The sequence below is a fragment of the Phasianus colchicus genome, chromosome 8, assembly GCF_987193195.1.
Source record: "Phasianus colchicus chromosome 8, bPhaCol1.hap1.1, whole genome shotgun sequence".
NCBI lineage: Eukaryota > Metazoa > Chordata > Aves > Galliformes > Phasianidae > Phasianus > Phasianus colchicus.
The window spans coordinates 28500202-28525969 of record NC_143443.1 but is presented as its reverse complement, the minus strand read 5'-3'; the positions used below and the strand labels follow the sequence as shown (position 1 = coordinate 28525969).

The 25768-nt window shown below is 39.5% G+C and overlaps 1 protein-coding gene across 1 annotated transcript in view; it reads right to left on the bottom strand.

Annotated features, from left to right (window-relative positions):
* Window positions 1–24073, bottom strand: part of FHIP2A (FHF complex subunit HOOK interacting protein 2A) — a 33284-nt gene extending 9211 nt beyond the window's left edge. The window contains exons 1-14 of the mRNA XM_031597426.2: window positions 23817–24073; window positions 17825–17903; window positions 15270–15439; window positions 13086–13190; window positions 12615–12737; window positions 8228–8521; window positions 7700–7896; window positions 6443–6557; window positions 6261–6337; window positions 5963–6155; window positions 4905–5074; window positions 3934–4074; window positions 2243–2333; window positions 471–614 (exon numbers count right to left, since the gene is read on the bottom strand). Coding sequence (XP_031453286.2) covers window positions 471–614; window positions 2243–2333; window positions 3934–4074; window positions 4905–5074; window positions 5963–6155; window positions 6261–6337; window positions 6443–6557; window positions 7700–7896; window positions 8228–8521; window positions 12615–12737; window positions 13086–13190; window positions 15270–15439; window positions 17825–17903; window positions 23817–23861 — 1944 coding nt within the window. The 5' untranslated portion in view covers window positions 23862–24073. The remainder of the gene's footprint in view (window positions 1–470; window positions 615–2242; window positions 2334–3933; window positions 4075–4904; window positions 5075–5962; window positions 6156–6260; window positions 6338–6442; window positions 6558–7699; window positions 7897–8227; window positions 8522–12614; window positions 12738–13085; window positions 13191–15269; window positions 15440–17824; window positions 17904–23816) is intronic.
* Window positions 24074–25768: the final 1695 nt, after the last annotated feature.

The following is a 25768-nucleotide window of genomic DNA, read 5'->3' as shown; positions in this document are numbered from 1 at the left end:
ATGGCAGAAAGGAGATATAAAGCATTTTATTTGCTGAAAAAATGTACATGCTTTCTGCATGTATATGCTAGAAAATGAAAACTGAACCAGAGCTGTTAGTACCTATGAGTTTCTAAGATACTGTCTTAGCCTCATCCATTACCATTAGGATATTCTTGTCTTACTCATCAATTTAAATGACATTTCAATCACAACACTGGTCAAGAAAACATCTGGTACACAAAAAGGTGGCTAGTGACAATAATAACTTGCTTAATATAGAAGAAAGTTTTGTTCTGGTTTTCAGAAGAGGATACAGATCTCTATAACATCCTGCAATCTACCTGCAGATGGGATTTTATAATATATATATTATATATAATGTTGTAACAGACATCTGAATTATGGGAATCCACTGGACATTATGGAGACTAAGCCACTTAGTAGTGATGAAAGCAAAATAATGGAATTTATAACCTGCTTTTTCTTACCTGATCGAGAATCCTGCCCATTCTGTCAAACAAGACTTTTAAGAAGTGGCCTTCAAAAAATGATGCTTCTAAATTGCACTTTTCCAAAGATCTGGGAGATCCAGGCCACTCCCATCGTAAGCAGATGAGACAGTAATCTCGGAACTAGAAAAAAGCAGTAAGGAAAACACTCAAAACCTCTATGGAAATTGTTTCATTTCCTTATAACAGCATCTAAGCCTTAAAACCATAATCTGTAGTTACATGAGAAATCCAAAAAGTAGTCCAAAAAGAATATTCATTCTAAAACAAACATTATCAGTTCCCATACAGGCACTTCATTTTCTTCTCGACATCCACGCTGCCAGGATAGCTTCAGAAACAAAAAGCTAGAGCTTCCAAAAATCATCTGAGACCAAACAAGGTAAGGCTACAAATACACATTTTGATTATTATGCGCAGCTTATCTCAACATCCAACCCAGATTGCTCGACAGTTCCCAGGACAGGGAAGGCACGTGGATGTGCAGGTGATACAAACTCAGTATACTGCAGGCTTCCTCTTCCCTCTGTTTCCTATCACCCACAGTAGTCTTTCCCAGTTGCCTATCAGCTTCTGCCTCTGATTTGCTGGGAGCTGCCTGGTATCTCACTCTCTTGGAATTATACCTTGAAAGGAGCACCAACTATGAACCAAATTAAGGAAAGCAGGAATAAACAGTAGGAAAAGTGAGGCAAAACAGACTTCACTGAGTGCAGCTTACATACTTGTGCAGGCCTCCAGGAATAGACATAGGAAAGCAGAAAGGCTATTTGGATGTAGTAACAGCAATAGGCAGTGCTATTCTTAGGAGGGAAATATTTTAAGAGTAGCCATATCACTGTCAGGAAGTGACAGAAACCAATTCTTTTCTCTAATAACTCCCAGAATACTCTTTTTCCCAAGGCAAAAAAGAAGTACAAGGATGATATGTATTTTCTGGCATCTAAGAATAGAACATAGGGGAATTCTACCTCAACCTTTCTTGCCTTGTTCTCTATTCTCTATTCCCTTTCTTTTCACGAGACACTACAGATAAAACAATACAATAAATACAGAAATCCAAGCTTCTCATCCTAAACTGCTGATATCATAATTCAGGGACCACGGAGTTTTTAAAGTACCTACAAAATACAACTCTCAGTTACTTTACTTCACACAACTTTTTCTATTATACAAGAACCTTGGGGCTTCAGTATGAAAGCAGAAAATAAACAGTGACCTCTGACCGAGGACACTTCAAACTACATTTATGAAAACAAAAGCTGCATTTATTTCAAATTAGTAAATCATAAAGATTTCCCTTCCTACCAGAACTATCAACTTGAAACCTGAATGCCTCAGGCTGTGCATACCCTATGATGTGCCTTTATTTTTGAAGTCCCAGATTATGTAATTCCTATGCAGCATTTTAATTTCCCTTTAGTCCTTTCAAACAGCTTGGCAGGCAATTCTCCAAGAGAATGCAGATAAATGCAAAAGCAAATTAAGAACCTATCTGCAGTTCAGATTTTCTCTCAGTGTATTTGTTATATGAATATTAATGCATTTAATGTCATCCGTTATTCCCACTAGAGTAATACAAGGTGGATTCACAATCAAAAGAAATCTCTAAAGCTAAGATTTCATTAGAAAATAAAAATTGAATTTCCCCATCTTCCATTACTAAAAGATGCATGTAGTAGGACTATTTATAGAACCTTTTGTTTACACACATCAGCATTTCAAATTCTCAAGGAATAAGGAAGACTTACTTGTCTGTGGGCATCTCTGAGGTAAGTATCATAACCTGTGCCCTCCACATGGTATGATGACTTAGCTTCATCGGGTACAAGACAGAGAAAACTAAAGAGACAAAGGAATGTTAATGAATACCTATAATCCACAGTGCACAAGATCAATACCTTTTCATCATCTGTAATAGCGTACACAATACTGAACTGTCTGGCCAATTAATACAACTGTAACTTTATGTGCTTCACAGAGAATATAATATCTATTTAAGTATTCTAACTATTTATAAAAAGATGTATACTTCAGAACTTTTCTATGTAACACTAGAGGTAAAAACCTTAGTGGAACGCTAGCACATTCTGAAAATGAGCAGACAGAATGGAGATGAAAAAAAATAGTCATAACTAGCTCAAGTATTTGTTAAAGGTCAATCTCCATATTACCAGAGCATATGGAAAATTCACTGGGGAATAAATGAATTGAAGGAGAACTACAGTTCAAATTTCTTAGCCTACTGCACAGGCAGTTCTATTTCCCATAGTTTGTTGTGGCAATAAGTATCTACAAATGTACAGGAAAATTTGCATAGAAATGTCCTTATCAGCTATGTAGTACATATACCATACATCATTATTAATTCACCAATATCTGGCCTAAGTAACTTCAGGAAATTCTGAATCTTATTAGAGAGGGGATGTCATTAAAGCCTTTTTTTTTAAAAAAAAAAAACAATTACAATTTCTGGACAGTGAAACATACTCAGTTTTTGGACCCTTTTTCCTAAAGCTCTGCTTTCTCTATACTCTAAGAACTTCTGGAGATTCCTGGAAGATCTGTGTGCAGAAATATACAGTAGCTGAATTTTCATATAGTGTTCATCTTATTAAAAAAAAACAAATCTGACAGTCACTGGAAATTCTAAAACATTTCTAATCAGTGATGGAGATTACACAGGCGAATTCAGGAAATTGTTGTTTTCATCTCTCTTCCAAATCATTTCCACTGGAAACTATATACAGCAATACTGGAGAAAAGAAGGCAAGAAGCAACTACTTCACTGTGTGCTGCCTGTCCTTGGGCTGTTTGCTGCCTTGGCTAACACCTCTGGATAAGTAGATAGGACAGCACTGAAATACCAGTGCTGCTTTGCTAAAGTGTATTAACAGAGCAAACAGCATTTGTCCTAATATTAGTTGCTAATAGAATTACCATCACTAAGATGCTTAGAAGAGAATCTGTCCTCTTTGTGATATCCAATTTGCAGTATGTTTAGCATGCAGAAAGGTATGTTACAGGTGACAGAGATGCCCCCTGGTTTTCAGGGAACAGAAGGTTATCTCTAGCACAGCAATTATTTCCTTTTATCTAAGTGTTTAAGGAACTTTGGAAAGCGGGAGGTTTTTTCCCCTTTTTTTTTGAGAACAGAAAGCACTACATTAATGAGGCTTTTATTCAGAATTCTGAGTATTCAGCTGGACCATTAGCTGTAAAGCTTATCTATTCTTCAAGTTTATGCTGAATTATTTGTACTTATTGCAAAGCTCTAATCTTTTGGGAGTACTTTTCTGATAAAATGCCACAATTTTCTTCTGCGGAGTCATTTTACCAGCTGGCACAGAACAACACCCATTACAGAGTACATTTGGTATGCACAGTGTGTGCAGACACCCACACATTCAGAGATTTCCTTAAGTGTTTGTTTCAAACTTACCTATTTACAATTTTATGAACTTCAGTCTTCCCATCATTTTTTGGATGTTCTGGACTGACAGGTGGAGAAACACTGAGCCACTCTTGAGCTCCCGTGTTATCTGGAGACAGATCAGTAAATAGGGGATCTTCCTCCAGGTCTCTGTGAGATTATATCAGACAAAAACAATCATTTGCAGAATGGAAGGCAAGAAATTCTCTGGACTAAAAGGCATGCTTTCTGTTTTTCATCTCTGAACAATTACGATATTGTCCAGAATGTTGCCATATGCACAGCTTTTTACCATGTTAACGTGCAGAAATGCCAACCTTTACACATATCCAGCAAAATTTGTTTTCTTTTACTGGTACAAAATCACTGCATTAAATCTCAAACTCTGCAGACATATTTTTCATTTAAGAGATACTTACACTCTGGAAAATCATCAGGCTATTTTAGATGACTCAGAAAAATCTAAATTAAGATGCTAAAATATCTGGATGTGACTAGTCCTTATTCCTCCTCCATTAGGTAAAAAAAAATAAATCACAACAGTTAAGTGTAGTTTAAATTAAAAAAATTTACTTAAAACATCCCCCAATTTTTTTTTTTTCCGTCAAAAAATGATTAAAGAACATAAATGTAAACAGGACACCTAAATGACTGACTGACTTTAGGAGTAATCTTATTGAATATAGTATGAATTTGCATGAACTTAAGCTAAGTAGATGCTTAAGTAAATTGCTAAATGAAAATCTTGCAGTGCCTAGTTCAGAAAAGAAGCTTTTGAGAATTTTAGCTTTTCTGATACCCTTCCAACAAATTACATCAGTTGGTGATGTAGCAGTTTGTGCATCACCTCACATATGCTCATTGTATTTACAGCTGAAAACAGAACTCACAACATGCTCACTTTTCCTTCAATTACTAAACCCCCTGGTTTTAAAAAGAAGGATCCAATTTACTGCTGCAAAAAGAAAAAAGAAACTTACATTGCTCCTGCAATCTGCCCATTCTCTACCACATCTTTATCTTCTTGACACAGTGGCTTATATTCTATGTAATTTCTTTCTTCTAAATTTCTCAGAACCAAGTTATAGAGAATGTGCTCATGAGGCTTTTGCAGAAGGTGCTCAAACATCCGTAAAGTCATTATGCTGATCTGCAATGTAAAAAGTAAAAATTACACAAAGTGATGCACCCCTGTTCTAATGCAGTTTGCCTTCCACCACTGTTTGTATGTATACAGAACATCACAACTATTTATTTAGATTGTGAAAGGAAGCAAAATTACAAAAAAAAAAAAAAGGAAATCATCATGCTGAATGTGGTGTGTGGACTCTCCATCCCTGTTTATACATTTGACAAACAATATGTGCGTGTATTTTTTTCCTATAAAACAAAAAAGCTCTTCTAAAATCTGCCAAAGTAATAAAAAACATCCAAAGTACAACTTAGCTTTCTGTGTATTATAATCAGTTCCATACCAGAGGATAGTTGTCACTGTGCAAGTGAGGAAAAAAAAAATAAAGAAGCAGCTCCTAAAGAATAATTTTACTGAAATCAGTTATTTTATAAAGGTCTTTTGTATGTGAAGTGCTTAAAGTTACTCCATTATTTTTTAATTGGCACTATGTATATTCTCTGACCTCGGGTAGTCTATACAAAAAATAGTTTGTTTTTAACCATACTTTGTGTTAATATGACAGAACAGACACAACACAGAAAATAACAGTGATGCAACATATAATATAACATAAATTAAAATGCATTTACAGAAAACAATTTTGGGCAATCTTATAGATGAGCAAGCCCAAATAGATATGCATTGGAGACAAACTAATAATCTTTATTAACTGTTGCAATGTGCTAGCTAGAAGAAACAGCTGGTCCTTCCCTTTTTGAAGGGAATTTGTAGGAGTGGCAGTCAGAACTCTTCCTCATCAGTTAGCTGACACAAATACAAAAAAACCTCATGATGACATTTCTACAGGCTCTGTGCAGGACAGAGCTGGCCAGCACACATCATTATATCAATACCACTTCTTACCTCATCAGAAATATGATCACAGTGTTCGATTAACCTGTGTCGCAATGGATGTCTGTTGATGTTTGGCAAAGTTTCTGGCTCTCTGTGTTCTCCAAGTACAAAATAAACTAATTCCTGCAGTAGGACGTCTGAAGTTACTTGACGAACAATGCGATGCAGTAATGCAGTTGATGTGAGGATTCCAATTTCTGAGCTGAACAATAAATTTAGTGTCAGATACGCACTGGATTTCAGCTGATAAAAAGAAATGAGCTTGTCTTAGACTTTGCTCTGCTGTGTTTTGTAGGATGCTACTCACGTTTGCATCAGCTGGGGTTCCATAACATCAACGAAAAATCGTTCCCGCACAGCTTTTGCCATAGCAACAGCAGCAATCTGAAACAAAAATACAGGATGGCACGTCTTAAACTCAAAAGCTAAGAAACAACTGGAACTCTTTATTTGCTGAATATATTTGTATCATCTGTAAACATTTCAAACCTTTTGTGCTTCTTTGATGAGTTGATCACAGTAGTCAAACCATGAAAGAAATGATATCAACGCTCTTTTTCCTGGAAAAGCAGATGCATCTTCTTTGTGGCTATAGGAATCCAAACTAGAGCATGTATGGAAAATATTTATTTAGTCTACAAGCACTTGAAAAACATTGAACTCTATTCTCATTGAACTTAATAGCATAATTAATGCTGTACTAACAATGAAATGAACAATAAAATAGTTTTACCTGTCTCTACCAATCTGGAAGTGCTACTGTTACATAGAAAGGCATTCTAAAGGATACACTGTATGTCCAGCAAAGAGTGGAAATACTAAGGTTAAGGATTTCTTAAGTCAGCAGGGAATATCGATCACCTAGTCTGCTCTCTCAGGAAAGACAGCCCACTAACATCACTGACTCCTGTAGTCAGAGTCCATAAAACGAAGACAATTGTTCTTCTCTATTCTGTAAGTGACCTCAATCAAATCCACCAAAATGACAAAGCCTATACCTGAACTAGGTGGTATCTTTAGGAAAAAAAACCATGTATTGCATTTAAAGACTGTAAGGAATTACAAATTCACCATGTTCTTTGGTTAAGCAGTTTGATAATTACTTATCCCACTATTCAAAGTTACCATTTTTTTCCTTCAAACTTTGAATTTCAACCAAAATATTCTTTTGCAAATACCCATTTTTTGTCTGTGTACTAACAGGTCATGAGTAATTTCTAATCATAAAGGCAGAGTGGGCACAAGCACTTAAGCATATTAAGAATATGACAAGCAGTTAGGCTAACAGCACTTATCCTTTCCTTCAAGCTGTTATGCAGTAACTCTTTCCTTCTTTTTGCAACAAGAGCATGCTCTTCCTGACCTCTGCTGCACCATACAGGGCTCACCATGTACAGTGAAAAGTCTGAGTATGTTTCTTAAATCCTTGATCTGAACAGAAAAATAATCTGTATCTGAGACTCCAGAAGCATCACCATAAATTGCCAATGTAATTCAGTGGAAAACTTTATCCCCTGAGGGATCTTTGCAATGAACTGGCAGCCAAATCTACTTCTATGGCAGAAATAATGAGTACACTGCACATCTAAGGTGTTCCAGGTGTACCAAAGACAGTACCTAAAATCTGCTCTTTAGACTAGCATAGGGATGTAAACATTTTATACCTTTTACGTAACTACAGTAAATGAGCATCAGGAAGGGGTGTAAAGTCACCTCAGGTATTAAATACAAAAAGAAAATTCTTACCCCCAGTTAATTGCCTCCACTGTTTCAATGTCTAAGGGATCCAGTGACTGAGGCAGGGCTCTGTAGAGGCTGGCCAGCCTATCTGTCAGCAATTCACATAAACAAGTGCTTTGAGTCAGGCACTTGGCAGCCGCAGGTTCTGGCAAGCTCACCAAGAGCATGAGCCCTTCACAAGCCTTCACAGCTATCCGGCCATCCTGGCAGAAAAGCACGGAAGAATTAATCAGGCAGTGAATGAATATCACTTGAAATCCAGAAGCAAACATCTCCCAAGCAACAGTCTCTCCATTCCCCCAGAGTTAATGAAAACATTTCTTTATTTCTTTTTCAGTCATTAAGATTTATTTCTCATGAATTCCTAGTAAAAGGAAATAATCAATTTACAAAAAGCAGTCACAAAAATCTTTGATTTACTTTTTATATTTGAAGTACAGACTGCACATATGTGCAACTTCATTCCTTCTACCTATTTCACACTACATCCAAACGACTTCATTTTATCGCACTGCACAAAATAAAATCACTCACCGGACTCTTGGTGAGATTTAGTAGAGAATTCACTAAATTATAGTCTTGATTTGGACAAACAGTGGAGGACTCAGGTGATGATGTGACATTTAGTTCATCCAGACTGAAAGACAGATCATCTGCCTGTTGAGGGAGCTCATCTTCCTTTTCCACGTGCTCCGCTCCAGCAGTGCCAGACGTTTCTTCAGGCTGGATGGGCTGTCCTGTGTCTGTTGCCAACGAATCCTGGCCTTTTATCATGTCTTCTGTGATTAAGTTTGTTGATTCTTTGGAAGCCATTGCTTTCAACTTATTCTGCAAAGCATTTTGTTGGAATTAAAAAGCTGAAATTGCAGTTCATCCTGAAGCACAAACCTACTACAATTTTTTTTACATCGGCATTTAAGTAGTACTTTACAAGGCTGGATACAGTAACCACACAGAAAGTAATTGTTTGCAACAGGAGGTACCTTTTGACATTAGCACACACTACAGAATATCCCTTTCCAGACAAGGTCTCAAATTGATTCAATGTCTGAAACACTGTTTCCACCTGGAGAGGAACTCACTTTAAACTTCTTGAGATAACTCATTCAGTGAGAATGGGGGAAAAAAAAAAAAACCACCAAACATTTTATGACAGCAAAGTACTCTGAAGTTGAAGAAAATGTTTAAAAGATAGAATGGACAGAAGATGCTGTAAGCTAGCACTGGGGGCACCAGGTACTGGAACAGATCACAGTGAACCCTGTTAGATGCTGTAAACTATCTCTACTTAGCATGAAAACAGCTATAAATTCATCTCCTGCACTAACAGAGGCATTTAAACTTGTGCTCTGAGAGGCCAGGAAAAAACTTACACCATGGCAAAAATTCAGTGCTCCTCTGTCAAAAGCACAGTTGAATAATGCTTTATCAGAACTATAAATGAGACTTCAGCACAGGACAATTTTTCAAGTCAGCAATGAGTTTATTAATCCAAAGGGTTTCTCTCCTCTAGGATAAAGCCAAAATTATTACAAATACATCTCAAGCACCAACAATTTTAAAGAGTAACAATTTGGGGTTAATGGTGTTTAGTGCATACAAACCAGCAGGGACAGGCAGCAAACTACAGCATTGCTGTGAATGCTTGTTCACTTGATGTGCATTCTGCATGCAGAATTTGTACTGAATGGTATGATAGACTCATATAACCACATCCCTGGAGAGGCAACCCGGTGGTAAAAGCAGCACACTGCATGCTATAAAAGAAGTAGGATGTGATTCTATGATTTTTGACTACAGAAGAAAAATGACTCCTTCAACAGATTTTATAACAATGTGAAAAGCATCAGGCGGCAAAGCACCCAGAATGGGTTTGTTTGAGCCACGTTAGTGTATCACTGCATCTTCTAAACTCCTCTAATATCTCCTATATAAGTTATCAAGCCATTGGAATACCTGGATGAGAACTACAATTCTTGCACATCAAGCAGAGCTGGAGCCTGAAACTGCATTTTAAATCCTGGATTATATACTACTGTTTGCACTTCTAAAGTAGTACTCAGTGCTTTCAAAGATTAGATACTGTTTTGTAAAGTATTTACTTTATCTTACAGCAACCTATTACTTCAGGCACTGATGAGAGACCTAACACACATAAAATGTATAAATGCCCCCAGAAATTTGTCTGCAGCTCATTACTTTTGCATTGGCAAATAACACAAAGCAGTCTGTACATCCAACAACACATCAGCAGAGCTTTTGCACGTGTTTAAGCTTCCTGTTTTCTAATCATGCAATTCTGCAGCTTAGCTGCTCACCTGCCTCCTGCAAAGGTGCAAAACAGGATCCTGAATGACCTAATAGAAAAGGTTACATAAAACATACGCTCAGTGTTTTCTAGATAAAGCACTCCTCCAAGTGAACTCAGTATCAGCAGAGAGCAGACACTATACAAATAGACTTTTGTGTTTTCCTAATACGTAACTACTGAGTTCCAATACCTGTGGTGAGTAATACTGTGTGACTCTTTAACTTCAGGCAGATTTTAAAAGAATTCTGTGGAAAAATCAGGTGATAGCATAGCTAATATGAATGCCCACTCAATTTATAGCAAAAAATATAAACCTGGCAATTTGTGTAATGATAGCAGAAGTGAATAGAGAAAGTAGTTTTCATTTTATAACGTGAAGGTGCAGCTTTTTAATAGATATTATATTAGAACAATTTGAGGTTTTTAAGAGCAGAAATTTGAAAAGAGAAAAGCAAGTTTCCCATAGTATAGAACAATCAGTTCTAAGGTGAGATGAGATGGGCCAACTTAGGAGGAAATGAAAGGGAAAAAACATGATTTAACATGTTTAGCATATAATAATGGTTCAGATAGAGAAGGTAGGTCAAACATCCCTATGTATGTTCTCTCTCTTTACATAAGAACAGGGAAAACAGTTTAAAGAATGGAATACATTAAAGCAAAAAAAAATTTTTTTAATTACCACATGGATTTTAAAGGCTTTAAAATGAGGTATGCAGTTTTTATTTCCACAACAAAAGTAACTTTTAAAGAAATATTTGAAGAGTATTTAAAAGTATCTTTAAAGAGATACTGTTACACCAAATAGTCTTGTCAGTTAAGCAAAATAGGAAAAAGATCTAAAATATAAATAGCTTTCTAACAGTGAGGTATTTAATATGGAATCATAAAAGGGAAAGGCCTATAGATACTCCTTTTCTTTAAGTTCATGAATGACTACAGAGACTCATCAGAAAAAAATTACAGAAGGAAGTAAAACTTACTGACATACAGGCAGACTGTTTTGGAAAGATGTATCTGCTTTTCAGCTTAAATGTTAGAGATCTGAGAGTTAAATGCCACATAGAGTTCTGTAAATTTACCCTTTCATGCATTTGAAGGTCAGAAGCAGATACCAAGACACCACAGCACCTCTAAGAGGCACAGACAAGAACAACCAGAACATCCTCTTCTAAAAGAGGGCAATTCTGCAACCCAGAAGACTTATCTGGAAAAAACTATGAAAAGTGAGGAAAGACACCTGCTTTTGGCTACAACGTTTAGAATAATTCTGTAAAGGAAGCAAAAGTGACAAGGAATGTCCCTCAGCTTGCCAGAACTTCATACTCAGCATTTTGAGAAAACTGGAATCTCTTTGAAATTAGGAATCACCTGGTTTTCTATGCCAAGACTTTTAAGATTATAATCAAAAACAACAATAACTAATGTCTGACAAAATATTTGTAGTTTCTATGATTGCCATTCCCTGATTTGACTTGAGGACCATTATTTGAGCAGAGAAGTTATTAAGAGGGTTTTAATTCTTCTTTTCAACCATACAACTTACACAAATCACATCAAAAACCATCCTGGTTTAGACTTCTACTACATTTTGCATGTAATGTATCTAGTAGTTTGCTTCTAAATGCCTCCAATGTTTGAACATGGAATCTTCAGCCCTCGTACTACTTTTACTACTGTGGATACAAAGGCAATTGAGACAGTTTAATTAAGTAAAAATAAACTCAAGATGGATTCTACTAATTGACTTATAAGTGATATTCATATACTCAATGGGAAAGAACAGATACTTGCTGTTTATCAGCCTCTGCTGCTAGAGATTGTTGTTTGAGGAAAATCTGTAAAATATTCCTGAAGTATAGCAAATCTACATCTTTTCAGCTATGCATCACACACTTAATACATACTGTGCCATTGCAGCAAACATCAAAGTGGGAGAAGGAAGAACTTATAAATATACTTTAATAAATTAAACTTTTATATGATCTTTCTAAATGGGATTGGAGAGTCTCTATAAATTCTTTGTCCTCCCACTCTGGTTTCATCAATGCTATGTATTAAGTTCCAAGACGGGAGTAAAGATACTTGGCTTTCTTACAGATGGAATATAATGCCATATTGTAGATTGTGAGCTGGCACTGCAGCTAGACCATATGTGTCACTATCAAATGTGAGCCCAAGCTCACAGAACACTTTGCATTCTGCAAGGTTTCAGCAATCTGCAACATAGCCTTCACTGGGCTGAAGACAAAATAACAAGGAAGCTCAAGGCCTCCTCACAATGCTCTACATTACAATACCTATTAATTCCAGGGCTAACAAAACTTGATTTTGCAATTTGGAGAGTGCCCTCTAAAGGCTCAAAGGGAAAGAACCTCAAACAGGTATATGAGAATCCTGAATGAAATCTGAGGTAAAAGTTATGGGACATATTGAGTCTCTAGAAGTGAAAGAAAAGACTTTTAGTATCACAGAAAAAAAACCAATCACACACTGAATGAAAACTAAGCTATGAAGTCCAACATGCTAGCTCCTGCTCTCTACAGATTTTGACCATGACCCACTCTTATGTAAAAACCATGTGGAAAAAGTCAGATTTGTTTTACTCACCTCAAGGAAAAAGTTGACCAGGTACGGATCCTGCTTCAGTTTTGCACATACTATACAGAGAAACTGAATTTCTTCATTTTCTGTTGGTGTTGCCAGAACTTCACCACACAGCCTGATCAATTTCTGTCACATACAGAAAAACGAGCAATTAAGACAGGAAGGAAGTTACAGCTTTATTTAGGAGTCATGGATGGGATTCTTTACCATACACATACTATGACGGTGTGTGATTACTGAGTTGAACGTTTACTCTGGGCTTAAGACTGTTGTAAAAATTTCTTTATTGTTTATGACTACTGCAGTTGCAGTTCAAGAATCTAACTGGCAGTATGTTAAAACTGATCCTATACTTAAGTAGTAGTTTAACTTACTTGAGAATAATAATAATAAAAAAAAGATGATATTTGCTAAAACAGGGTAAGAGAAATTTGTCATACAAAAACACAGTTTACTTAAAAATCTGAACAGTACCTGCACTGGCCTATGCACATTGATGTGGGGAAGAAGAGGTTGCCGTATTCTTCCAAGAAGTTTTGTGTAAAAAGCCAAAACTTGCTGTTTCATTCCTGGAGGACACTGGAACAAAAACAGATAAACACAAACACTAATGTAACAAGTGTAGAGAGAAACACATGTTTCTCAATTTCATTCAAAACTACTAAGTTCAAACAGGAATCATTTATCCATACTTTCAATTAACTGTTGTAGTGCAGACTTCCACGATCTTTCCAGGAAATATTCCCATCAATACAGAGGAAAATAAACTCAATTAATTGCCTACAGGTCAGATTTCTTTTAGGGTACTGTGCCACAAAATCCAGCAATTCAATGAGTCAGTACATACAAATAGACAATAATAAAATACAAACATCTGAAGTGTCCACCAAAGGTTTTTTAAATTAATGAGCCATTAACCCTAGACAGCATTTATATAAAGCATTTATAAATGCACAGATGTTCCAGGACAAGAAAAAGCTGTTGCTTTCCCTGAGATTCAGCAGAATATAAATCATAAGTATCTACAGAACACCCATGCCCACGTTCTACTGCCTCCCATACATAATGTCCCATGAAAGTACTTTCCTATCTCCATCAGAAGCAATGGCACGTGGACCTGTACTTACCTTTGTTTCTGGCTAAATCCCCCCAATTCTCACACCTCCTAACATAATATAAAAAAAGCTGTTACTTCCATACATTAATTTTAATCTGCATAATTTCCCTGACCTGGTTCATTACACACACCCTTAATAACAGTTTTCAACTAATAGAAATTAGTGAACGGAGTGTGTGGCAGCAGCCAGGAAGAAGCCTAACCTGCTACTCCTGCCAAGGTAATTATCCCTAGGTTATCAAACCTTAATTATCACTTAGTTGTCAAGCAATTTGTTACAGAGATTGACAAGTTGTGAACCATCAGGGCACATCAACAGCAACACAGTAAGTCTAAGTGAGTGCTGTGAAAGTGTATTATTCATACATATATATATACAGATCTTTGAAACATCCTACAAGCACCAAAATGTGTGTTTACTTCAGATGTATCAACCCACAAGTGGCAAAGCATAAAGACAGGCTGTACAAGAATTGCTTGTACAGGCATATCTAAATAAGTGCAAAATTACTTCTCTCAACTCTTAGAAACATGATACAGATCACTTGCTTCACATAAGTCTAGATTTCTTCTTGATTTGTCGTGAAGTTTGTAACTGCTAAATAAGTCATATTTCTGAGCAATTCTGTATTTTCACCACATCGGTATCAGGCATCATAGCTTGGTTAAAGGACAAGGGGTGCAAAAACACTAATTGTAGAGATTTGGTTCTACAGAAGCAAGAAATATCCTAAGTACAGACAGCTAGCAACTTATATTGTCTATGCACATAAAATTAAGTAGATTAAAAACTCCTGATGATGTGTAAAAGTGAAAATGAAACCAGAGAGCTCTACTCATCCTTCCATCAGGACACACCATGCTTTTCTAACCGCATCTGCACCATGATACAAGAAGTTCTAGTACAACAGCTGCCAAGTTAATACACTCTATGATTCATCCAATCCCATGTATTTCAGTTCCTAAGTGTGCCAAGAAAGATATCAGCAAAAATGCACCAAGACCATGAAGTTAATTTCAAGTGCCACAAAGCACATGTGAGAATGACCAGACAACATTGCCATAGGCTGGAATCGTGTTAAAGATTCAGATGCACAAGCTGTCTCGGGATCAGCTTAAATCAATGGTTTCTGACATGGAGTCCTTCTGAGCAGTAACTACTCACATTCAGAAAATTGAAACATGGTATGTTATTTAATGTAGCACTTTTCACCCAAAAATCTCCCAACATAACCAGAGGGCTGGAAAATGCTGTCTTGTGGATGTCCTACTTCTACCGTTTTCCTACTTCTAGTTTCAGTCAGTATCAGAGTCCTGATTAATAAATCCGTGTTCTGCCTTAGTCAGCATCTTACTGGTTGTCTCACTTTGATCACACTTGTGAAAGACTATTTATTATCTGTGATACACTGATAACGTAAGCAAAGAGCTATTTACTGCATCCTGCAGCATCCCACACTATCATCTATTGCAGATTTTCACTCCCTATCACAGTCACAAGCCCATACAAAAGATAATCAGTTCTGCAGAGTAGTACATACATCAGCTTTTCCTAATGTGTAAAGTGTCTCCAAAATCTTGTGATGTAGCAAATACTCCATACATGGCCCCGTTTCACCCGATTCCCTCTCATTTTCTTCTTGAACTAGAATATCCAGCATCTGTTCCAGGTGAGAAGGAATGTTGGTATCAGTCACAGGTGCCTTGTCATCTAAATAAGAGATGTACAATCAGAAATGGCAAATACTGGTCTTAAGTCCAGTCCCAAATTAAAGATTTAAAAAATAGGTAACTCATTTAAGGAATATTTTATATAAAAGTCACAAAACAGACAGTAGGAAGCTATCACACAATTTATATATGCATATGTATGATCTACAAGATAGACATACACCTTTAAAACATATATGAACACCTACTTGACCAAATTTTGAAAATAATGTGGAGGTTCTGGATGTTCAGTTTTAAGAAATCTTACCTAAATAGAAAAAAAAACGCAGAGCCCTGAAAAACAAGTTTTTTTGTTTTTAACCATTCCTTAAATTGAGTTTTCAGACTCATATCTGAAAATGTAAACTGAAATATACATTAGGCAGGTATTTAACCTTGCATTAGGATAAAGGTGAAATGTGAGATTTCAAAACATGCATTAACCATGCAGTAAGGAAAACGTTTGCAGCCAGAAACCAAACTTAATAAGAGCGAGATACAATCTTTCAGTTAGCATCCATTCTGTCTCAACAACTTCCTCTCTGCACAGCATTCTGAAATCGAAAAACAGATCAAGTTAACTAGCAGCTGACTAGTTCCTTTGTAACTAGATAAATAAAATGGCTTTTCCAACAATAACAACAACAAAGCCATCCCTGACTTTATGTTGTTTATTCTTCATGAAATTTTAGGTTTGGCTCTTATACCTTCTGCATTAAGACAGCATTCTGTTAAATTTCACAAAGGAAAGGGTAAGATACTGATCAAGTAGTGAAGTCATGATACAGCTCTGGATTTACGTCACTGGCAGTCGGAGATGGCATTAACATGCAGTAGAGCACATCCATATGTGTACAAATATTGCTTTTTTTTTTCTTCAGCTAAATTCTCCTTGAACAAATATCCCTCTAGGGAAATTGCAACTACTTTTTATGTGATCATCTAAAAATAACTGCCAGTCGCATGCAAATGGCAACAAGAACACAAGGGAAAACTGCCACATCAGAGTGATTTTGGTCTCCACCACAACCTCTAATTATCCTACTGTTTGCTGCAGTTTCTTAGGGATAATTCTGCTTCCACAGAAGAGCACAGAGATCTATCCTCTGACCGAAAACTTATTTTTCACAAGACTTCTGAAAGTCTGTGGGATAGGTCAGCTTTTATTCTGTACTACATAATCGTATCAGTTTTCCTCTACCACTCTCATTTCCACCTTAGGAAAGATCACATGGCATTCCAAAAGATGAGTATTCAGAACAGGGGTCAAATTTCAGTTTGCAGGAATAAGTACTGGCATAAACAACATCACCTGTCCCAGACAGAAACACAGACTGCATAGCTACTCTAACAGAAACGCAGAATTAATAAGCTTGAGGAAAGCATGGTAGCATTCACTTTTTAAACTACTAAACTAGAATCAAAAATTGAAAATGGATGCGTTGCATATCTGCTGAAGGAAACCAAAGAAAAGGTTAAGAACAAATAACTATAGCCGTAATTTCATGAGAATACTGATTATGGAGAAGAGCAGAACTTTTTACGTTAGTAGACAGTGACAGGACAAGGAGAAATGGTTTTAAACTAAGGGGAAAGAGATTACCATCAGATGTCAGGGAAGTTTTTTTACCGAGCAAGTGGTGAGGTGCTGGCACAAGCTGCTCACAGAAGTTATAGATGCCCCATCCCTGATAGTGTTTAAAGCCAGGATGGATGGGGCCCTGGGCAACCTGATCTAGTACTTGATCTGGCAGCCCTGCCTGTGGCAGGGGGTTTGGAACTTGGAGATCCTTGAGGTCCCTTCGAACTCAAGCCATTCTATGATTCAATGATTCTACTGACAAGCTTTATTTAAATTTTTCTCTGAATCTGTTCACAAACTTACTTTTCAGAGCTAATATTATAAAAAAAAAAACCCTTTCACTAAGATAATACACTAAAGAAAAAATATTTATTACTGAGCACATAGAACTCCAAAAAGCCTTGTAAAATGTATGACCACAAAACTGCTGTGCAAAAGTTGCTGTTAAAATCTTCGAAAAAAAGGAAAATCCCTCACGTCAAACAATAAAAAGGTTAAAAGCAGGTACTACATGTATGTAGCTGTCTGTTTAATTTAAACAGAACACATGAAGGCAGAAATTGGGTCAGATATGAAAAGGTACAATTCCCCATGCAACAGTCAGGAAATGACCTTTCTTCCACAGCTGTTTGTGCTCACATTTTCAGGAATAAAAAGAGGTACACAATATCTATAGTTAATAATTGTTATTCTTGATATTTTGATGAAATACCTGACTCATTTTCATAATCTTTTTAACAACACTGAAATTGGGAACTCTAGTTTTCACATAAAGATGTAAAACCAGAGCATTTTTTCTCTTACCTGAAGTCTCTATGTAGTAATGAGTGATTGCCTTCCAGTGGTAAACAAAATCTTCTTGTAATGGAAGGGAAGGTGCAAGCTACAGGGAAAAGAAAAAGGAAAAATAGGTTAGGAATTAAGTAAATGCATTTCTGCAGAGATTCAAGTGAATTTTGGAATCAAACTGCTACAGACTAATGGAGACCTATGTCATACTGACTAGATGTGAACACCACTAACAATCTCAGTGATGTCTCTACACCCAGAAAATCTATTGAAAGCAACACAAGCAAAGTGAATTTGAGCTATTCAGAACTCAGAAATTTGTCCTATAGTTCAAGTCATGTTTTTTTCTTCTCTTGATGCCATCTTCCCTTCTTATAAGCTGTCCTCCTTCTTCCCTCCGCTTTCTTAAAAATACCGATTAGTTTCTTCCAATTAGCCCCAGCTTCTACATCTTTTTCCTTTGTACACATCAGACCCACCCTTTGGAGGTGAGATACTGTTCTGTCTCCTAACAAATGTGTTCCTTCATTTCTGAAATAAAAAGAAGCTCCTTTTTTTCTGAAGGAATTTATGAGCACGGTTGGCATGCAGGAAAAGGAACGTGCTACAGGAGCAAAGCCATGGTATGGGTTTGGTCTCTTTGAAAAAGCACCTCAAGTTTTCTATATCAGTCTTTCCCTTGAATTTAGTGGCGCTTTATACTGGTAAAGACATAAACCTGAGTATATGAACCACACACCAAGTCTTGTTAAAGAAAAGTGGGATACTAATGCTTCCTGACCCTTTGCACACAGGACTTTGAAATACAGGAAGCAGTGGTGCTCGGTAACTATCTGCACTTGTACCATGTGATGAAATGTGCCCTCACACATGGCAGCAGGCAATCAAATTCACATTGCTTATCCATTCCCTGATAGTCTGGAGAGTGATGAAGTCTTTCGTATTTCCACAACCAGGCACTGAGGGCAGCACAGCTGTCTCCGCACACCTTGCAGTGCACAGACCAGTTTGCTTTATTATGTATTTACTATGATATCGAAAAGAAACTGAACAAACTGAAGACTGAGCACAAGGTGTTTTGTCTCAGGCCTCACACGTCATGCTTGCTGCTCTGTGTTGAGCAACACAATGATCATTTTGTATAATAAAACTATGCCAAAAACTCAGCTTAGGGCAATGAGCAGAGACCACTTTTGAGGAACAGCAGGCTTTTCAGACCATACTATTTCCAAAGTAACACACGATAACATTAAAAATTTATCCTTGTCTGATGCAATTTTCCTTTCCACTTCTTCTAGCCTCGTCTGCTTCCAGACGAACTCAGTGCCTCTGAGCAGTGCCAGGAACAGGCTGCTTTCACTTCCCAGCACTGTCAATAATTTATCCACAGAGAGACCTCAGACATCCTCTCCCTCAACAAACACCTCAAGGGTCAGAACTCAGAGAGAAAGAGGTAATTCAGGGACAGGTCCTGCCCTATTTAATTGAAGCACCTGGTGATGTCACAGATGAGTGTCAAATTGAGGTGCACACACAAGCCACCCGCTGCGTGTGCAGCGCCAGGTGCTGGAGGGATCCCCACTGCATATACATGCCTATTTCCTGCTAATGAGTTTCCATTCTGATACATGTTTGATTAAAGCATCTTAATCCTCCTACCCCCAAATTGCTCTTCCTACTCAGGATGGACCTAGAAAAACATGCCTTTTACAGCACAGCTATTTCAGGGCATATTTAAGAGAAATGTAACTCTATTAGAGCTATGTATTACTCAGAGAGAAGCGTCTCACTGCCAAATAAATGAAAAAAGAAAAAAAAATATATATCTCTTTTCTTAGTTACTCAGATACAAAGATAAAGTAAAGGCAAAAACTACTATCTCAACTCATACACAGACAAAGCCCAGCACTGGAAAGCACTGGAAAAATGCAAGCGCCCAAATACTTGGCTGATGTGCCTGACCCTTCTTGGTCAGGTAAATCTAGGATGAAGTTGTAGGTTCTGATCCACAATGAATTATTTGCTACCAGCTGAGATTGAATATGCTACAGTTGCCAATCTTAATAATCTCTTTCTAAAGTACAGGCTTTTGCATGTAAGATGCTGAAGCTAAACAAAATTCACTGCGAAGACTTTTAATTACTGCTATTTGTCTAATTAGGAGTTATTTTAAAAATAGTTATTTGTTGCAGTTATATTAATGCAGTTACTTACATTCTTAACAATTTTTAGCTATTGATTCCTAATCCCAGTGAAAAATCCCCTGTGGGAAAAAACATCTCAAAGGCTGGAGTGTGGGTGTTGTTGGTAATCTAAACGGCCAGCACTCGCTGAGCACTCCCAAAAAGCAGCCCATGAGAGCAGATGCCCATTAGCTATTCCATCTGGTGCCCGACTCCAGCGGACAAGCTTCCTGGGAGTGACTGAATGAGCGTTCTCATTGAGCAGCTAAACTTAGCACATGCTGCCCTATCGTTCTGGTGACAATACGTTAGTCATGATCAATCCCTACTCCTTGCAGAGAAAGTGCTGTTCTCAGAACTGGGGAGCTTCAACCAAGCTACAGCCTTCTGGTTACAAAATCTGTCCAAAATACAATTCCACTAAGCTTTCAAAAGTATACAGAATTAGTGGTAATGCAGGAGAAAGCACAATAAAGTCAAGAACAAAGAAATCTATAAATATTCAGTATATCACAGCAACTTCTCTGTGCATTTAAAAACCATGATTGTCGTTTTCATGTACACTTCTCAGAAGTGCATTTCAACACACACATAAAAAAAAAAAAAACAACAGGAAGAAGTGAAATTGGTGACATCTCTCAGTATCTTTTGGACAAGTTGGCAAAGATAAGAAAACACTGCATGAAAGAATAACAGCTGCTGGCCGGTCAGAGGGGAAGCAAAGTGAAAGCAGAAGCTGGGACAAAGAGAAGCAAAGGGAAGTGCATGCTCACTTCCTCGACTGAAACACAGAAAACACAACAGTCACTTGATTTTTTTCTTCCATTTTCCTGCTTTACCATTCTGAATGTTTGCCCTGTGGGAAAATCTGAAAAAAGACTAATGCTTGAATGTTTGTTTTATTTCTTCAGTTGATGAATGCACTGAATTTGTAACGGTCACTGCTTTTAAATATAAAATTAAGACTGCACACGCTTGCAAGCCATGCATTCAATTTTGCCATTACAATTTGTTAACAGTAGCACAATATTAAAACAAGCAGCAATGTGAGCTTATTACATGAAATGGTCTCAAGAAAAACGAATTTTGTTCTCAGTAGTTATGCAGTTAACAATTTTGGAGCAGTAATCTGTAGCAAGTGACCAACAAAATCACCAAAATTGTCTTCTTTGTTTGTAAACTACAAAATTTGAAACAATTAAAATCATAATGTTCCTGCTCGACGTGCACAGCTTCAACATATCCCCTCAACTTCACTATTAGCATGAAACATCTCACGAGAGCTCAAATCATACCAGGCAAGCACTGTGCAGACATGGTATTTGCTTTCTGGAAACACAAATGAAGAACACGAGAAAAAAAGAAGCCTAACTTGCAGCTTTGTTACTGTACAGTTTGTATCTTCCAGAGAATACAGAATTCCTAAAGTAATTTGGGGATAAAAGTGTATCAGTAATATCAAATTAATGGAAAACATCCTGAGGAGGGCACATACAGAAACTGCCTGAGATTCAGTAATACTAACCCCATAAAGTAAGAACATTTATATTCTGCTCTGCAGAACAAAGACTGCAGTCTCCTCCACCTCTCTTACCAACAAACCCAACCCAACCTACAGCTGCTGCTGTCAGGACAGTGTCACAATGGTGGTTACTCATCCAGATGCTGCACAGAAGCAAAACACCTTAATAAAAAGCAACTGGTCTCTCACTTATGCCTCATCACAGTCCTGCCATGAAGGCAATCAATAAAAGAGCAGTACACTCACAACAAGCAACAGGCAAATACTCCACGCATATTACACCGTCAACCTTTGGAATGCCTTTCATAGTTTGGAGAGATGGCAAATTGAGGATAAGATAACAACTATTACCTAACAGCACAGAAACTCCTGCTATTTAAACACATGTCTAAAGCCTGTAGGCTCTGGCAGGAGAGGAGCTTTATGTCAGTGATGTACAAGAGAAATGATGGGAAGAAGGGCTACCTGAACAATTTTGATGTAAAGAGATCCCATCAATGAAAGCTGAGCCTCAGTGCTTCTTCAAGCATATTTAAGTGACCAACTCTGCTGAAAACTGTTCAACTGCAGCCAAATTTTCTCCAGGAGGTAAGCACCCAAATCCTCTCAGAATGTACATCTTCAGTTAACACCTCTGTTGCTGAGCCACAGTCAGACCCCAAAGTGTTATAAGTTTCTACTTCTCAGCTCTGTGCTCGAATCATTGGGACAAACTTCTTAGATAAACTAAAAAAGCACTCCTGCTTTTGTGATTCCACCTTTCATGCCTTGTGCAGTGCCAGATATTTGTCACAATCCTGGAAACACACAGCGTTTATTAGTGGGAGCTCTGTCACAGTGGTGTTAGCAGGATGAGGCAACCCTCAAAGGGACAACACCTTTGAGCAAGGCCATGTAGAATGTTTATTCACAGCGGTCACCTGCAAAGTGGTGTTCACCAACCTGCTCCTGTCTTTGTTTAATTTAAGGGTCTGTTCCATATTAACTCTTTTCCCAATTAAGTAACTGATCTTTCCTAGTATTTTATAAATCTGATATAAATGCAGTTCTTGCCCTTTTGTGCAGAATCAGTAATTCTTCCAGGAATACCTCTTATGAGTTGAATTACTTGAATTGGTAAGCCCGATCCTCCACTCCTGCATCACTTATTCTTCTGTGCTTATACAAAACATGGCAGAGCTCACCCTAACCAGATTTCTTTAGCTAGGCAGCTGCACATTTCTGTCCATCTTCCAAGGAAGGCACTACTTATTGAAGGTATTCATTTGCGATCGTACCATGTTTCCAAATAAATACTTCCATCGTTACATTTATCCCCAATTGCATCTGCAACAGAGCAAACTAGGAAGCAGACTCTATTAATACACACTTAATTAACACATGCTTAATTTTAACACCTGAACAGTCCCACCCAAGGCTGCAGAACTACAGGCAGGCGTACAGCTCACCCAAAGTATCTGCAGCATGGAGGAACGCAGTCGCACACAGAGGTTGCACCTGACACGGGACGTGATTTACCATGCAGGCTTTTTTCTTTTCAACCATCCGGAACTTTTCTTCATCACCTCCATCAGCGTCTGACTGCCAGGTTTAACACCCAGCCGACAACTCCTCCCTCCACGCTCAGCTCCGTAGGTGCCCCGGCTCACCCCAAACCCACAGCCGGCAGCCATAGGCCCCACCGCCCGGCCCCAGCTGCCCGCAGAGCCGGACCGGAGCGCAGGAAGCAGCGCGGGGCTCCGGATAACAGCAGCAACGCGGCCTGCAGCCACGGCAGCAGCAGCGACAGGCCCCGCTGCTCCGCTCCCTTCCGTGCAGAGACGTTTTGGTCGCCAAGAAATGGAATTAAAGCACGCACAACCGCCGACCACCCCAGCTCGCGTTCTCTATCCCCACGCAATTAAAATAAGACACCGGTAACAAGGAGGCGCCCGGCGGACGCGCCTACATCACACAAAAGCCCCGCGGACGGCTAGCTAGGGCTCGCAGGCCTCAACAAAAAGCTCCGGAGGAGTTTCCCGAATTCTCCTCCTTTTCCATCCCCTACGCAGGAACGCCCCGGCGGCACCCCGCGCCCCGCTCAGCAGCTCGCAGCGCGGCACGGCCGCAGCGCTCAGCCCGGGGCGCTCCGCGCCGCCCCCAGCCCGGTCCCGCGGCAGGCCGCCCGCTCCCCGCCGGCGCCCGCCGCCCCCGCTCGAGCGGGCGGCCTCCGTTCCCCCGCTCCGGCGCGGCGCGGCCCGCGGGCGGCTAGGCCCGGCCCGGATCCCCGGCGTCGCGTGGCGAGGCCCGCCGGCGGCCTTACCGCCTCCACGGCGTGCTGCAGGATGGAGGTGAACTTGGAGAACATCCTGTCCCGCGACTGCAGCAGCCGCTGCCGGGAGGACCGCGAAAGCTCCTCGATCCGCCGCCGCCGCTCCAGGGTGAGGGCTGCATGCGGGGTCCCGGCCGCGGGGATCGGGAGGGCGGGCGGACGGCCGCCGGCTCTGCCTCTCGCTCGGCGGCGGACGCCGTGGCGCTGACACCGCCGGGCTGCGGCTGCCGAGGCTCCGGGTGCCCGCCCCGGCGCGGCCTGCAGGGGCCGCCACCCCCGGCTCGCAGCCCCTCCCCGCCCCGCTCTGCCCCTGCCCGCCGGCCTCGGCGCTGCCGCTGCCCTCTGGAATTGCCGTGCGGCTGGGCCGCCTCGGGGCCTGCCGGTCTGGGCTCCCCTCCCGCTGTCCGCCTGCTCTGCGGCAGAGGTTTCCGGGTTTGCACGTGTCGCTCGGTACCCCTCACCGCGAGGAGCAGCCCTGGCTGCCCGTCCCAGCTGCGTTTCAGCGTTCCTTGGGCGGGTCGGAGCCTGACGCTGATGTCTCCATGCAGCAGTGCTATCTTCAGGGTGACAGGATGGGCTGGGCAGAGGCCTGGGCCTCTGCGATCTGAGGAATTGCCATGTACATAATGTGAGAGAGCTCATGGCAGTGCATCTCACCTGTTGCACTGCTCTTTTTTCCCGAGAAGATGGATAGTATGCGTTTTCCTCCCTTTGAAGAAGACCAAGTGGGCTTTACTTCACCTCCAGGCCAGATACCTCAGAGAAAAAGCTCACCCTCCCCCTCGTTTCATGCTGTGGGAAATGCAGAGGTGAGGGAGCTGGACAGAGGTTACAGGGGCAGGAGGTGGGCAGTGCCACGTTGGGTGGCACTTGGTTGGATGTTAGGAAAAACTCCTTCTCATGAAGAGTGGTGAGGCACTGAAACAGGCCAGGCTGCGTAGGAAGGTGGGGCAGTCACCATATTTGGAGATTTTCAAGAAATGTAGAGTTGTGGCACTGAGTGATGGCATTTAGTGGGCACTGTGGTGATGAGTTGGTGATTGGACTTGTTGATCTTAGTGTTCTTTTCCAGCATTAATGATTCCTTGATTCTGTCTTTTAGGAACAGCTGCTATTAAGGGGTACTTTTTAGGCACTGAGCAAATGGAAGGAGGTGAACCAGACTGATTTGGCACTGGGTCAACAGAATAAATGTTGGGAAAGTGACATGGCTAATGGCTGTAATTCCAAACAGGAAAAACGTTCTCATTAATTGTTGGAGACTAACGAGCACCAACTTTTTCGTGTCTTAGGAGTAAGCAGAGGAAGATGAATCAAAACTACTTCTCCTGTGAAGAAAGACTGGGGGAGCTGGGCTTGTTCAGGTTGGAGAAGAGAAGGCTCTGGAGAGACTTTGTTTCAGCCTTGCAAAGGGAGACTGACTTTCTACATGGTCTGAAAGTGATAGGACAAGGGGGAATGGCTTTAAACTAAGAATTTTCTGAAGTATATGGAAGTATTTCTCACTGCTGGGAATATTAGACAAATACTGGCAATACAGACCAATGTATCTGTACTAATGCAAATCATTGGAGAACTAATGGCAAAATTACTTCAGCAATATCAGTGCAGAAGTGGATACTTATTGTCATTGGAGGTGATTCAATTGGGGATGAATGAACAGGTTACCAATGCCATGTTGTATGCAAAAACTTTACCTTCTCATGCCTGATGTTGTTTCTACTCAAATAAATACAAGTGTAAATACTTATTTTAATACTCTCAGGTGTAGAGCTCTGCTGTTTTTGCTTCTAGGTGGCAGAAACATTATGGTACTGTATAATTGAATGTCAGTAAAGACACAACTTGAAAGTGAGGCTGTTTAATTGATGGAGCTTCTGGGAACTAACTTTTCTCTCTTCTGCAAATTAATGAAACTGTCAAGATTAAATCAATTTAAGTGG